General features: G+C 40.1%; 1 protein-coding gene across 2 annotated transcripts in view; it reads left to right on the top strand.

Moving 5' to 3' along the window:
- The first annotated feature begins 12,248 nt into the window (after positions 1–12,248).
- The window catches only part of RAB3IP (RAB3A interacting protein), a 76,282-nt gene continuing 72,570 nt past the window's right edge, over positions 12,249–15,960 (top strand). The window contains exon 1 of one of the 2 annotated variants that reach the window (XM_012441351.2): positions 12,249–12,267. Coding sequence is in view for 1 of the 2 variants with exons in the window: in XM_012441350.3 (XP_012296773.1) it covers positions 13,125–13,135 (11 nt within the window). In the remaining variant the exon portion in view is untranslated. Of the gene's footprint in view, positions 12,268–12,684; positions 13,136–15,960 lie in introns of those variants that run through there. The other variant, XM_012441350.3, reaches the window with a different exon arrangement.

Here is a 15,960-nt window from a genome sequence, read left to right as displayed (position 1 = left end):
AGAGCTGAGGCTGCTCTGGTGGTCACTGCAGTAACTGGGGCCTCTGGGGGCCACAACAAAGGGCAGAGAACAGGCAGCCTTCTGTCTGGAACCTGAATCGCAGGGAGCAACCAGGGCAGACTACTGCAGAGCTGACTCCGCAAGGAGCTGGGGGACATGGAGGCTAGCTGGGGGACGCAGGGGGATGTGGGGAATGCAGGCACCCACAGGCCTCACAGGCCCATGCTGCCTTTTTCTTTTTTCTTTTTACTTTATTTTTAGAGATGGCGTCTTGTCATGTTATCCAGGCTGGTCTTGTACTCCTAGCCTCCGGCAAACCTTCTGCCTTGGCCTCCCAAAGTGCTGGGATTACAGGCATGAGTCACAGTATCTGGTACTGTGGTACATGGTACCACAGAATGGCACCATGTAACAAATTAAAATCTGTTCAGAAACTACTTTCTTAAAAGTTATTGTATTTCATCAAATCCAAGATACTGTTGATTATAAAACCCAGTGTACTACCAAGAAAAAAAGAAAATAGTTTTGGTTAAAGACATGATGTTTTTAGCCATAAAAATTTATAAGACACATCCTAATTCAGAGATATTAAAATATAAAAAACATTGCATCTTAGACCAGGAGCAGCAGTTCATGCTTGTAATCCTGTCACTTTGGGAGGCCAAGGTACGCAGATTGCCTGAGCTCAGGAATTCGAGACCACTCTGGGCAACATGGTGAAACCTCATCTCTACCAAAATAAAGTTAGCCAGGTGTGGTGGTACATGCCTGTAGTCCCAGCTACTCGGGAGGCTGAGGTACAAGAATTGCTTGAACCCAGGAGGCAGAGGCTACAGTGAGCTGAGATCACACCACTGTGCTCCAGCCTGTGCGACAGAGCAAGACTCCATCTCAAATAATAATAATAATGTTGCATCTTAGTCCGCAGTAAAATGAAGGCCAAGGACAGTGGCTCATGACTATAATCCCAGCACCTGGGGAGGCCAAGGCAGAAGGATCACTTAAAGCCTGGAGTTTGAGACCAGCCTGGGCAACATAGTGAGACCCCATCTCCATCTACAAAAAGAAATTTTTAATTACCAGTCTCAGTAACATGGCAAACCTCATCTCTACCAAAAAATACAAAAATTAGCCAGGTGTGTTTGGTCCCAACTACTTGGGAGGCTGAGGCAGGAAGATCACTTAAGCTCAGGAGGCAAATATATAGACAGAAAGTAGACCAGTGGTTGCCTAGAACTGGGGCTAAGAGTGAAATTATTTCAAATGGAGAATCTTATTGCAACATGAAGAATCTTTCGAGGATAATGGCAATGTTCTTAAACTGGAATGTAGTGTGGTTGCACAACTCTATACATTTACTGACAATTATTGATTCATATACTTATAATGAGTGAATGTTATGGTATGTAAATTATACCTTAATAAAGTTAATAAAAAAACTAAATATAAAATAATGCAGGATGGCAAGAAGTTGTTGGAGGTATAGAAACAGATTTGGTACTTAACTGATAATTGTTAAAAGTGGAAATGAGTGTGTATGATCTTATTTCATTCTTTTTCTTCATTTGTACTTAACAGATTTGGTACTTAACTGATAATTGTTAAAAGTGGAAATGAGTGTGTATGATCTTATTTCATTCTTTTTCTTCATTTGTACTTACTTAAATTTTCAAAAAAAGAGCCGTATTTAAAAAAATAATAAAGGGAGCTGAGAATAAAGGAGCATTTCCCTTGTCCATTAGAGACAAAATGTTTAGGTCTATCTGAAGCACCTTTAGATACTTAGTCAATGTTTGTAACTAGTTTATGGTACATGAACAGAAAATGTATTATTCTTGCTCACATATTTATATAAACTTATAAATACATAAATGTACATATGCAGTCTACCTCGCTAATTACGTTATTTAGGTCTTCTATATCCTTAATTTTTGAGCCCTTGATCTGTTCTGGATGAGATAAATTAACCAGTCATATTTTCTGTGGATTTTTCTTTTTATTTAATGTAGTTTTACTTTATAAATTTCAATTCTATGTTATTTGGTACACTGGTATTTAAATTTATGTGTGAAATCTTAATTTTGCATCTCATGTTTTATAAAGTGCCTTTTTCTCATTTAATGCTTTTTTCTTGAATTTAACTTTGAGATAAAATCTTGATCTTGGCTTTATTTGCTTGGTATGCCTTCACCTATCTTTTTATTTTCCACCTTTCTAAATTATTTTGTTTTCATTGTATCTTATGTATATAGCACAAGGCTCAGATTTGCCCTGATGTCCCAGCTGAGATAATTAATTGAAAATTTTCAGTGCTTATTGAAAAGAAAGTCATGTCATGTTTTATTTTACTTTACCTATCTCTGCTGTCGTTGTTAGGCTTTGTTTGCAGTGCTCATTTATGTATTTGTCACTACATGGCCTGTATAGTCTTTGTGTATGTATGTTTTTTGAACTTGAAAGTTTGCATTTTTGTTCCAGTGGTCATCTTAATAACTTTGAAATTATTTTTTATAATTATTAAAAGTATTGAACAGTATATTTCCTGTTCCTTGCCTCTTCACCCCCTAATTATATTGTTTTTGTAATGTTTACCTTATTTCTTTTCTCTTTCAGCTTTTGTTGTTTATTTCATGTGATATTGCTAAGACTTACAACAGTTACTCTCTGTTCTATGACCATAGTTCTCAATATTGTTTTAGACTTACTTCCACAGATAAATGGATTTAATGGTTGCTGCCAGTCTCCTCCCACTGTCCATATTTCTGAATTTATTTCTTTCATAGCTGAAATTCATTCTCTTGGAATATCCTATAAAAAAGGGTAATATGAAAATCATATTGCTGGCATGTTCAAAAGAGTTTGTTCATTACATTTTTATTTGAATAAGTTTCTCTGGTATGAAATCCTTGGGTATAAAATCTTTAGAATTGTATTTTAATTTTTTCCCCTTATAGATGTCTTGATTACGTTGCTATGGATACCTCAAGGATTCTTTCATTATCTTTGAAATCCAGTAGCTATACTAGACTAGGTCTTGGCTTGATTATTATTGCCATTTTTTTCTTTGGGATATGGCATGCTCTTTCAGTCTATAGATTTAGGTCTTTTATTTCTACAAAGTGTCTCAAAATATTTATCTGCTTTTTTTTTTCTGTTCCAACTTCTAGATTCTTTTGTTAGATTACGCACATACTGGATTTCTTTTGTCTCTTTCCATTTACATAATTTTCTCTCTAATATTTTTAAAACATTTTTTTATTTTCATTTCATTTAACTTGCTTGCAATTCTTTAAACATTTTTATTTTGCTTTTTTCCCCCTTAACAAGTGTTTATTCCAAGTTTGTGTTAATTTTGCCTACATTTTTGAAACAGTTATTTTTTTCCTCTCCTTTTTCAATTCATATTTAAGTTCCTTTTGTGGTTCTGCTGCTTTTAAAAAATTTTTCAAGTGAAGGGACTTAAGAAATTTGAGTTAGTCATACTTATTAGTTCATGACACATTTCAGAATCGATTCATGCAAGCCTAGTTTTTTTAATTTATGGTTTCCTTTTAATTCCTATTCCTATCATCCCCTGGATAAGCAATCATGCAAATGCATTAAATATGTATCTTTTTGTTTGCATATTTTTTTGTAAAATGTGCATGGTTTTTATATATGCACCTTAAAAATTAAAAAAAAAAAGTTTTTTAGAGATAGAGTGTTGCTATGTTGCCCTAGCTAGCCTTGAACTCCTAGGCTCAAGAGATCCCCTGCCTCAGCCTCCCAAGTAGCTGGGACTACAGGCCTGCACCACTGTTCCTGGATGATTGATTACTTTTTGATTGATTGCTCGTGTTTGGAGGAGAGGTTTTCCAAGACATGCTAATTGCAGAAGGTTTGTGCTGAGAGGCCTGGACCATGTTTCAGCCTAATAGGAATTCTGCTCATGACACAAACGTTGTGTAGATGAGTTCCTTTAGCTTCTACTTTTAACTAAGAGAAACTGGCAATCACAGGGCTGCTCACATCGCAGTCTATTTTTTTTTTTTCTGTTTGGCCTCACCAACACAATGCTTTCTACATATGTGGTATGTCTGAATGATTCTTCTTTCAGTGGCGCCTTACCGCCTTCTTTTTTATAATAAACCAAGTTGAGGGAAGGCACTGCTGCCCATCCACATACTTGATTTACTTATTTCAAATGAAAATTGTTGGTTTTGTCTCTAAGGTAAGTCACTTCTGTTAAATGTGCTTTGTTGATGTTGATGATGTCTTTCGCAGTCTATAGGCATTTACATCTTTTATCGAAGTATTTCTGCCTTTCATTCTGTTTCACATATATTGTAGTTCAGGGTTTCAGGTCTCTACTGTTTTCAATGAGAATAAATTTTGTGGTGTTGTCATTATCCTCGCTACTACTGAGTAACTTTTGAGAGGTGGAGGAGTAGAGGATGCTCTCTTTATTCTCTGGATACATTTTTAAAATCACTGTTTTATGTATATATTATGTTAACCCAACTAGATTGTAGTTGGGAGAATTTTCTGCTTTACTTTGTACCATGCATTCTTTACTGTTGATTCCTAAAGTTAAGTGTCATAAAAATTGCTTCCAATGTTTTTTGAAAAATTTCAGATAGGCCCAATTCTTAAAGCTTCTGATTCATAAAGCCTGTTTAAATAAGCATTTCAGGTGATTCTGATGCTAGTGGTTCACCAACTGCACATTATACATAGTAGCCACTCAATAATCAACTGACTGACTTACAAGGGCATGGGTATTTATGTGAGAATGCTTGGTATAGGAAACAGAGTAGATATTGTTTTTATAAATAAGGCTTGCTGAGGGTACACAGTAAATACATGCAATTTTATCTGTCACTTTAAAAAATAAAAAACACTGGCTGAGATAAAATATGCAGCAATAGAGTGGGGACTGAAGCAGGGATTTTTTTTGGAGAATAAAGAAACATTTTTTTCTATCTCAGAAATATTCTGTCATCTGTTTAATTGAATATCAGCCCACTAATGATACACAATAAATCACTGATAAATGACAGCATCAAAATTAGGCAAACACTGAGAGACAAGACTCCCCCAAAGTAACCCAAGAAATACAGGTTATCTATGTGTTTATGTGAATAACCAGGCAAATACTACCCTAAGGTTAATTTAAACAAAAGATGAATGGTTCATTAATTTGTGGATGTGCTAGATACATCAAAGTGTAACATCTTCCCGATTTCTCCCCGTATTATTATTATTATTATTATTATTATTATTATTATTATTTTTGGCAGCAGACTGCTAGTTCTTTCTTCCTGGGCAGATGACTGATGATGAAGAGACCACATTTTCTGGCTTCCCTTATAGCCGTGTTTGGCTATGTGATAAAGTTCTCATGAAGTAATGAGTCCTGCTTTATTTTTCTTCACAGTACATATTATTACTTGACATGATGTTATATATTTATGCCTGTATTGACTGTCTCTTCCATTAAAATGTAAGAGACATTAAAAAGCAGCAGAGATATTATCTTATTCTCTGTCATTTTCCAAGTATCTGAAAAGTATCTGACAGGTAAAGGACACTCAATAAGTAAAGGAATTCATGCATAATTATTGAAAAAACATAGATATTAGGTATTACGAGATATGTGGACCCCAGTATTCCTATAATGAGGATGTAGTAGGCCTAAAGAAGAATAGTTTATCTTGATTTGAGTTGCCAGTTGAACTTGAATGACTACTTTCTGTGTGTATACTTAGCATTTATATTTTCAAAGGGAGGGGGACTGACTGGGTTGATTTCCATCAGCAGAATGGAGAATCCCTATTGGGGAGAGCTTCATGCCACTTCACAAGTTTGACCTTTCTCATCTTCAATCTAGCCACACAGGGTTGATTTTGGCTCAGGTATCTATCCAGGTCCAGTTATTAGTGGTTAACACAGCATGGTTGGTTTCACTTAATGTACAATGGCATGAGTCACAGCAACATTGTACAGAAGATCATCTATCCTCACAAGAATGTGGTGAACATTGCTGCCACTCCCATGCTTTCAAAATAAATATTATCCTTTCAAAATAGTTGCTTCATAGGAAGTTGTCTGTATTTGTGTTATATATATTTCAAATGTACTTGACAACATTTTTGTAGATGTCCTGTTTTGAAGTGTCAGATGATACAATGGAAATATATAGACTAGTATTCCAAAGACCTGGGTTCGAGACTCAGCTTTGGCACATTTTAGCTGTGTGACCTTGGATAAATCACTTCCTCTTCTGGGGTCTCAGCTTTCTTATTTGTGAAAATAGATGGTGAGGGGAGATGCCTTAAAGATCTCTTCCAACTCCAATAATCTATGACTCTAATTCTTTTTCAGAGTTTTCATGGCATTACTGTGAATATTCCCGATTATACTGAACATCCTTTGTTCCTTTATTTTTTTTGAGACAGTCTCATTCTGTTGCCCAGGCTGGAGTGCAGTGGCCCAATCTTGGCTCATTGCAAACTTAACCTCCCAGGTTCAAGCAATTCTCCTGCCTCAGCCTCCTGAGTAGCTGGGAACACAGGCACCCACCACTATGCCCAGCTAATTTTTATAGTTTTAGTGAAGACAGGGTTTCCCCATGTTGGCCAGGCTGGTCTTGAACTCCTGACCTCAGGTAATCTGACCACCTCAGCCTCCCAAAGTGCTGGGATTACAGGTGTGAACCACCATGCCCGGCCCCAAACACCCTCTCTTTGAATGTAGATTTGATTTTTTGGAACAGATAAAATTGATTGGAGCCAAGTCTGGTTTATACTACCTATGGCAAAGGTAGGTGATACTAACTTTAAAACTTGAAATTCTCATTGATTCCTTTCTCACCTTTATTTCTGTATATTCAGTTGCTAGTGGCAGAAAACCCAACATAATCTGTCATAAGCAAAGAGAAAATTACTGGTTAATGTTATTAAATAGTCCAGGGTACTGGCTTCAGTCACAGGTTGATCCAGGAAGTAAAATGATGTCATTAGGACTCACACTTGGTTTTCTTCTCTCTCAGATCTGCCTTCTCCATGTTAGTTCCATTTTTAGGCATGTTCTCCAATAGGGGAAAGATTGTTGCCAGCAGCTTACATTTGATCTTCTCAGCAATCTACATAGAGATTTTTCCCAACATTAACTCAAAAGTCCCAGAACTGACTCTTATTGGCTCTGCTTGAGTCATTTGCTTATCACTGAATCCATCACAGAGTCTAGGTGTATTCTCTGATTGGTCATACCTGGGTCACATATTCGCCCCTAGAGTTGGGGGAATTCAGTTCCACTGGAATCATACGGACTGAATATGGTGGAAAGATGCTTCTCCAAGTAACATCAATGTGCTGATCTCAAAAAGATATAATAGACGCCAAGTAAGCTCTGTGTGTGTGTGTGTGTGTGTGTGTGTGTGAGAGAGAGAGAGAGAGAGAGACAGAGACAGAGAGCATGTGAGACATCTAATCACTTGTTGCATTAGACAACATCCTTTGAAATGTTTCCTTTTCTCCGCTTTGATGAAGTATAGGCAACTATCTCATTGTAGCTTCTTATCTAATTTCCTTGCCTGTAGTGATTCTCTCCTCAAATATATTCCAGGCATTGCCAACACAAGTCTTCCTAAAGCATTGTTTTTATCATTTTACTATCCAGCTGAAAAAATCTTTCAGAAACCCTCTTCTATTCAAATTCTGTATTCTTCAGTCTGGCACTTATGATCTTTCCACAATCTGGCTCCTGTGTATCCTTCCAGGCTTATCTATCTACTGCACTTGTTCCATGACCAACTAATCTGCATTGCTTACCATCTCTGAACACACAGCATGTTTTCCCAACTCTGCCTTTGCTCTATTTGTATGTCCTACCCCATTGCCATTTCTCTCATCCCAAGTCTCATCTCAGATGATGAACTAGAGACTGCTAGTTTTCTTCAGTATCTGTTCTCTCCTTCTTCATTAGTGTTAGAACCATTGATTTTTAGCTGGGCACATGGTTACCCAATAAAGACTGCACTTGACCAAGAGAGAATAGTGTAGTGATGTATACAACTTTTGCAAGTGGTCTAGAACAAAGGCATGTGTTCCTTTCTGCCCCTACCTCCTTTTTGTTCACTGGAAAAAGGATGTAATGGCTGGAGCTTGAGCAGCCACAGAAGGACAGAAGGCTTTCTTACGGAACCTATGGGAAGGGATGAAGGAAGCCTCAGTAATAGATTAGTAGCTGGAATTAAAATACTAAGGGGAGACCAGGAAGCCCTCTTATTGTGTCTCATCTCACCTCTCTTCCTTCTTACTAAAAATTATTTACATAGTTGGCACAGAGAAGCAACAAATAAATATTTGTTTGATGGATGGCAATTTGTGTGTGTGATAAACTGGATCTAAAGTCGATTCTCAAAATGTTTTCTTATATGTATGTAGCTTGTTAAAGTGATTCTTTTGAAGGAGGGATCATACTTTTTAGAATCTAAGCTGTTAAACCCTTTCTCTCAATTTTTCCCAGTCGCTTATTCTAACATCAGAAAAGGGGCCCAAAATACAGGGTTGTTCATAATTAATATCATGATAACACTTTCGAGATTGCTCTGCTTTTGTCCAGAAGTTGCAAAAGCCAGTTTTTATAAGAACACAAGCATTGGCACTCAGCAACTATGTTGCTAGACAAGGAAGTGATAGATCACTTTTGGTACATTTTCTCTATAATTGTCTCCTGTTTTCATTTCATTTTTGCATTGTGATTACTTACCGTCTGAGTTCTCACTTATACCTAGTTTTTGCCCTTCCTGGTTTCTTATATTCTTGCCAGCTCTTTGATATGTTTGATAGGACGTTTTACATATTTTATGAGCACTTTAAGTTGCTTTTGGTGGAAGAATCAGCCAGTCTCTAGTCTGCCATACCACTAGACACAAAAGTCCAACATGCTTTTTAGAGTTTTCACTTCATTTGGTTGTAAGATATTAACCTGTATTCCAAACAACAGAAGTAGGGTTCTCTGGTGACCTAAGCTTCCCATCCACAAACATGAAGAATAATTACCTTTCCACCTGCATCAAATTGTTTTTTGTACGGTACTCATGTAATCATTAACATGAAGTCAGTTTGCAACTGGAAAATACCATGAAAACACAGATTTTCTTAACTTTAAAAACAAAACATAGGCAAATAAGTAATAAAAGTTATAACTAAGGGTAATAACCTTAGAATGGGTTGTTAAATTTAATATTTCTGTATCTTTGCACCCATCTCCTTCGTTTCTGGCCCAAGGTATAAATGAGAAAATCTTAAGATTTAAAAAAAATATTATTTTATATGTTATATTTGACATTAATTGTATAATTTACATTTTTAGAAAATAAAAAGAAAAAATAAAGAGAAAAAGCAACACTGAGCACACTATAAAATCTTTCACTTTTTTTTTTTTTTTTCGAGATGGAGTCTCACTCTTACTGCCCAGGCTGGAGTACAATGGCGTGAGCAGCTCACTGCAACCTCCACCTCCCAGGTTCAAGTGATTCTCCTGCCTCAGCCTCCCGAGCAGCTGGGATTATAGGCGCCTGCCACCACACCTGGCTAATTGTTCTATTTTTAGTAGAGAGGGGGTTTTACCATGTTGCCCAGGCTAGTCTTGAACTTCTGACCTCAAGTGATCTGCTCACCTCCGAGATTACAGGCATGAGCCACTGCACCCGGCCTTTTGTTTTGTTTTGTTCTTCTGAGACAGAGTCTCACTCTGTCACCCAGGCTATTGTGCAGTGGCATGATCTCGGCTCACTGCAACCTCTGCCTCCTGGATTCAAGTGATTCTCCTACTTCGGCTTTCCAGGTAGCTGGGACTACAGGTGTGCACCATCACACACAGCTAATTTTTGTATTTTGGTTTTTTTTTTGGGTAGAGATGGGGATTCACTATGTTGGCCAGGCTGGTCTCGAACTCCTGACCTCAAGTGATCCACCCACCTTGGCCTCCCAAAGTGTTAGGATTACAGGCATGAGCCACCACGCCCATCCAAATAATCTTTCACACTTTTAAATTTTGTGAAATAGCTGTCCTTTTTATATATGGGTAAGCTATGAAATTTAAGATGCTCACAGTACTTTATATATTTTGTAGGTTGTGATTCTGAATGTCTAACATTCTGTAATGTATCTTGGTCTCTGTACTGCAAGAACACTGAAGTATTATTATAGGTAACAATCTATATCACTCATCTCAAACAGTGCTAGCAGGTTAAGTATTCAAGAGGAAACATCCTTCACTATATTCCAAAAAACCTCATGGATGGTAGGTGATTTGTAAATGGACCAAATAGGACTCGGGCATATGGTTACTGCTATTTCCTGTAGATCATGATGTCTTAGGTCTTATGTAGAATATATCACAGGACTTGTCCTCTAAACATTCACATACCAAGACTGCCCTCTACATGCATGCCATTCATTCATTCTGCATTTATTCAGTCCTACTGCATGTCAGACCTCGTGCCTGTTCTCAAGAAGCTCACAGTCTAGGAAAATGGAGAAATATAGCTACAATTATAACTCTATGTGGTAAGTGTTACAAAGCGATAAGGTGTTATGGAAGCACTGGTAGGGGCACTTAGCCCGTACTGGAGTGGGTGGGATAGGGCTGAGTGGCCAGCAGGGAAAGGTTCACAATAGAACTGATGTCTAGGCTAAATAATGGATAACAAATAATTAGGAAGCCAAGGAAAAGGTAGGAGATCAAGACATAAAAAGATACAGCATATGAAAATACAGAGATGTATATAAGTATGGCAAGACTGGGGAGCCCAAGTGGTTTGCTGTATATTTAATTTATTCATTCCACATAGCTATTATTGACATACTTGTCTCCCTATGTAGGTTTGAGTCCTTGGATGGTGGGGACTTTGTAATGGTTTCTCTGTCCCTATGTCTAACAGGAGGCACACAGATGGAGTGCAGTAAAATGTTTGATGAATGAATGACCAGCTATGTGGTGTAAGGGAGAATAGTTAGGAGTCCATTAATGAGAAGGGTCATTTCTAGTGGCAATGAGTATCAGATAAGATAGATTTAAGAATTATTTAGAAATTAGGATAAATAAGACTTGGTGATATATTGATGATGGGGTATAAAATAAGAAAAACTGACTTTCAAGGTTTCTGGATTATAGATGCATGGCAATAGTTATAATAGTATGATAACAGCTAATATTCATTAGGCACTCGGTGTCACGAAGTACACAAAGTGTTTACATGAATTAAGCCATTTAAACTCTCAATGACTCAGTGAGGCAGGTTCTCATATACTCATTCACAGATGAGAAAATTGGGGCTATAGAGAGATTCACTTGCCCAAGATCACTCAGCTAGCAGGTGGCAGACTCAAACCCAATAATTCTGACTCCAACAGCCATACACATAGTCTACTTTTCTTTACTGCCTCTAATAGATGAGATTAATACCCAGAATGATAGTCCTATTCAATATGTGTATCACATAAATTGCACGTTTCTCTTTTGCTAAACATAAACTCATACGATGACTGCCTCTTTATTTTCTGATTTTTGGGAGCTTGGCTCTTTCTGTATTTTTCCTTCCTGGAGGACCTAAAGTGGGGTGCAAGTTTGATAAAACAGTTGACAGAAAAGATGAGATAAGGCACCTAGGTACAGACGAGACATTCTCGAACGCTCTGGCAGTTGCTGGAATGGTGGGATCTGGGTTCTACAGGATTCCTCCCCCCCATCCGCCGCCACACACACGTCGTAAGGTGTATATGGCCACGGAGTCTCAGGTTGGTTCTAGGAGTCCTCAATTCACGGCGAAGGTGCCTCTTCTCCTTCCTGGGGAGCCCAACATGCTTGAAGTAAACCTGAGGCCGCCTCTCCGGCCCGCGCTCGTTCCCAGGGAAATCGCCCGCGGAGGAACATGGGGCCAGGGCCGTGACACCTGCGACGAGCCCCGCCTGGCGCCAGGGGGCGCGGAAACGCGTCCGCCCCCAGGCCCCAAGCAGGGATCGCCCCGCCCCTGCCGGCCACACCCCCTCCTCCCCGCCCTCCCTCAGTGAGGATCTGCCGCTCTCGGTCCCGGCCCCGTTCCCGGCGCAGGCGCAGTCCTGTGTTCCCTTAGCAGCTGCCGGCGCCTTGAGCCCGCCGCCACGGAGTGTAGCGGGAAGGGCTCGCCTCCGTCCTCCGTCTCTCGCTGCTTCGGGGCGCGCTCTCTGCGGCTCTGCGAGCGGCCCTGAGCGCCGGCGGCGGCCGCGGTGCGTTAGTCAGGTGAGTGGGGCCGCGGGAGGGAGAGGCCCGGGGCGTGGAGCACCACCCCCTCGGCGCCCGCGCGCCCGCCTCCCGCGAGTCGGCCGGGAGGGGCGGCCGCGGCAGGTGCAGGTGCCGGCGCCGTGGAGGTCGCAGGCGGCGGGGGTTCGGCGGGATGCCCCGGCCCGGCGAGCGCGCTGTCCGCCTGGGCACTCGGGCTTCGGGCCCTTGGGGGCGGCGTGTGGGGGCCTCGGCGCCCCGGGTCAGCTGGCCACCCTCTGGGCTGCTAGTTGGCGTCGTTCGGCGGCTTCTCCCCCGGGCAAGGGCGCGTTACTCATTAACTGCGTGGTCCCGCGCGCCCGGGGCGGGGAGCCAGAGCCGGGCGGGTTACCTGGAGGCGGGCGCGCGGGCGCGGTCGAGAGAGGAGGGCCGGGGTCGCGAAGTGGGTGAAGAGAGTTCCCGAGCAAGTCGGAAGCCGCTCACAACATCGGCCACCGCGCGGCAGGGTTGTGGACGAGGCAGTGGCTGTGGACCTGTGGTGGTTTCGTGCCCCAGTCTTAGGAAACGACGCGCGAGGCACCGTGCCGAGGCGTAGAGGTCACCCTCGGGAGGTTTCGGTGAAACCTGGTGGGAAATTACGGGCAGGTGCCCGGAGTCGCGCCGAGGATCTCCGTGCAGCCCGCCTCGTGTTCCGGGGAGTTGAGACGAGCTGCACGGGTGGGATTGCACCGGCTTTGCCCTCCCAGCATTGACTACTCGTCTCGACCGTCCGGTAAAGCGCGAGCTTCCTGGCTCCAGAAGTGATGATGATGCTGGGTAGAAGCCGCAGCAACTGAAGAGTTGCTGGTTGTTATGGGATTAAAAAAGAGATCTCTGCAATGGCTAAGGGGTAAGGTCTTGAAAGACAGGAGCGCTGAGTTAGTACTGATTCCCTAGAGGCAATTTAGTTTCGTGGAAATGTTGCCTGTTCGGAGGCTACCTGTTATACACTCTCCTGCTACCCTCCCCCTAACCTCTTCCTTTCAGTGTCGGGTTAACAGCCTTGTAATCTCTTGCAGTGGAATAATTGCATAATTGGAGGGGCCCATAAGAGGATTACAGCAAAACTGGTCCATTGTAAATCAACTGAAAGACCCAGTTCTTGTTCATTATCCTTTTTCTCATTTTGTTGTTCATGAAGGTTTTTTTTTTTAATGGTAAATGACAAATCAAGGAGAAAAGAGGCAGAACAGGGTTGTAGACCAATCATAGTAAATACTTGATACTGTTAAATATTTCACCAGTTTTATGGAACCTTGTTCTGTTACCATTTGTTATTTATTTACTAGTACTGTGCATTTCTATAGGACTTTTCGTGTTTGGACAGACATTATATTCCAGATACAGTTTATGTGATTTAATCCTAAAGCCCTTGTGGAATTTATAGAAATAAACAGGCAATTAAGTAGTCTATTTTTTTTAATGATTAGAGGAAAAGCCTTTGCATTTTTTTTTCCATTACAGTAATGTTGTGAACCAAGGTGTTTAATATAACTCTTCCTTGTGTGTTTGGCAAACAGCTTTTCTGTGGTATTGAATACTTGTAACCTTTCACCAGGATGGCTATTTGATGTTTAGCTGCTTTGTGGGATTTCTGAATAGATCCTATTGTACTTTTTGAATTAGTGTAGTTAACCATATGCTTCCTTTAATATACTTTATCTTTTATTTTCCCTAAACTCTCATCTTCCCCCAACACACACACACATCCTCTACAAATAATTTTTAAAATTGAAAGGTTCTTAGAAATCTTTCACCACATTTTTTAAACATGGCAGGAAAAAAACCTTGTAGATTACAGTAGTTTTATATGCATTATGGTAGTTAGTATACTTTATTCTCCTCAGCAGGACTCAGTGAACAAATTAGTGAGCTGGGTGAATGAAAAATTATTTAAGGTTCAGCTCCATCACTTACTATGCATAAACCTTGAGTAAATCATTTAACCTCTTTGAGCTTATTTTCTCCAGTTGTCAATGGAAATACTATTAGATTGAAATCGCTAATATTCTGCTGTTTATGTTTCAACTAATATGAACTTCCTAATAGTGAGATGAGGAATTAATAAGATACTCCATTAGAGATGAGGGGAAGCGGGGAAGGAACAAACATGAGCTTGACTGTGTGCAAGGCACTGTGTGTGCTTGTTTTCGGTACCTTGATTCTTTAGTCCTCTGGACATTCCTGTGATACAAGTTTATCAAATTTTACAAATCAGGAAATGGAGGCTTAGAAATTTGCAATAATTTGGCTGGACGCGGTGGCTCACGCCAGTAATCCCAACATTTTGGGAGGCCGAGGCGGTGGATCACGAGGTCAGGAGTTCGAGACCAGCTTGACTAAAATGGTGAAACCGTGTCTCCACTCAAAATAGGAAAATTAGCCGATCATGGTGGTGTGTACCTGTAATCCCAGCTACTCAGGAGTCTGAGGCAGGAGAATCGCTTGAACCTGGGAGGCAGAGGTTGCAGTGAGCCCAGATGGTGCCACTGTACTCCAGCCTGGGTGACAGAGTGAGACTCAGTCAACAAAAGGAAGTTGCAATAATTTGTCTGTAGTTACTTAGTTGTCAGTGGTCATAGAGATGGCCAGTGACAGAGCCACTATTAAAAACTGTATCTGACTGCCCAAAGTGGAACTTGGTGCTCTTGTTTCTTACATTCCTGGTGTGTACTTTCTGTTAAAGAGCTTTGTAACTATAAGGAGGCACACAGATAACAAGTGTTACCGTTTGTATTTTTGGTTTAAAAATACCCAGGTTTTCTGATGACAGTGATAGCAGCATTGCTACTACAGTTACTTTTAAGTCTAGTGCTTATCATGCCAAGTCCTCATCTAAGCATTATACTAACTCATTTACTCTCACAGTGAGCCAGGAGATAATACTTCATCCTTATTTTATAGTTGAGAAAATTGAGATGCTGAGACCTTATGTAGTTTGCCCAAGGTCACATAGTTAATTAAGTGACAGGTCTAGATTAGATGTCAGACAGTTTGTCTTCCATGTCTGTGCTCTTAACCACTACACTCTGTCATTTCTTCATGGCTTAAGTGGTAATGTGGAAGAATCGTGTGCTCATAATCACTACATTATCACTTGTTTATGTGTAGCTTATAATGCTCAAGAACTGTTTTTAATTTAGCTTTTATGAGATACGTAATATTAATGTAACATGTAATTCTCATTGTGTCACCAGAGATTTTTTAAATCAAATATTCATTGAGCATCTACTCTGCAAGTCACAGTAGGGGTTAAAGGAAACTATTTATAAAGAATATGGAAAGTAGGACCTTATAACCATTCCCTGTCTTTCATAAGTTCTTCAAAATTTAGAAGGCAGTTTATATATTTTAATGAATGTCAACTAAGACAAAGTACTAGGATAGTTGAGTAGTGGAGAGGAAGGACAGATGGGTAGTGGGTAGAGATATTTGTGCATTGAGGTAATGAGGGAGAAAGCTTTGAGGATATTCTGAAGGAGTACACTTTTTCAAACTAAGCTTTTGTCCAGTATGATTCTGATTAAGATGTAGTTCAACAAAAGATAGTAAATTGGCTACTATGCATATGATATCCTAAAAAAAATCTGAGCCTTTGAAAACTGCTTTCTAGCTAGTTTCTCTTTTTTTGTACTACTATCCTTAGTTGTACCAGATAGTATTCTGTTTCAAAAT

Source organism: Aotus nancymaae, unplaced genomic scaffold, assembly GCF_030222135.1.
Source record: "Aotus nancymaae isolate 86718 unplaced genomic scaffold, 86718_ANA_hifiasm-v0.15.2.pri h1tg000016l, whole genome shotgun sequence".
Taxonomy (NCBI): Eukaryota; Metazoa; Chordata; class Mammalia; order Primates; family Aotidae; genus Aotus; species Aotus nancymaae.
Note: the sequence above shows the minus strand (reverse complement) of the source record. Positions and strands in the feature narration are given on the sequence as shown.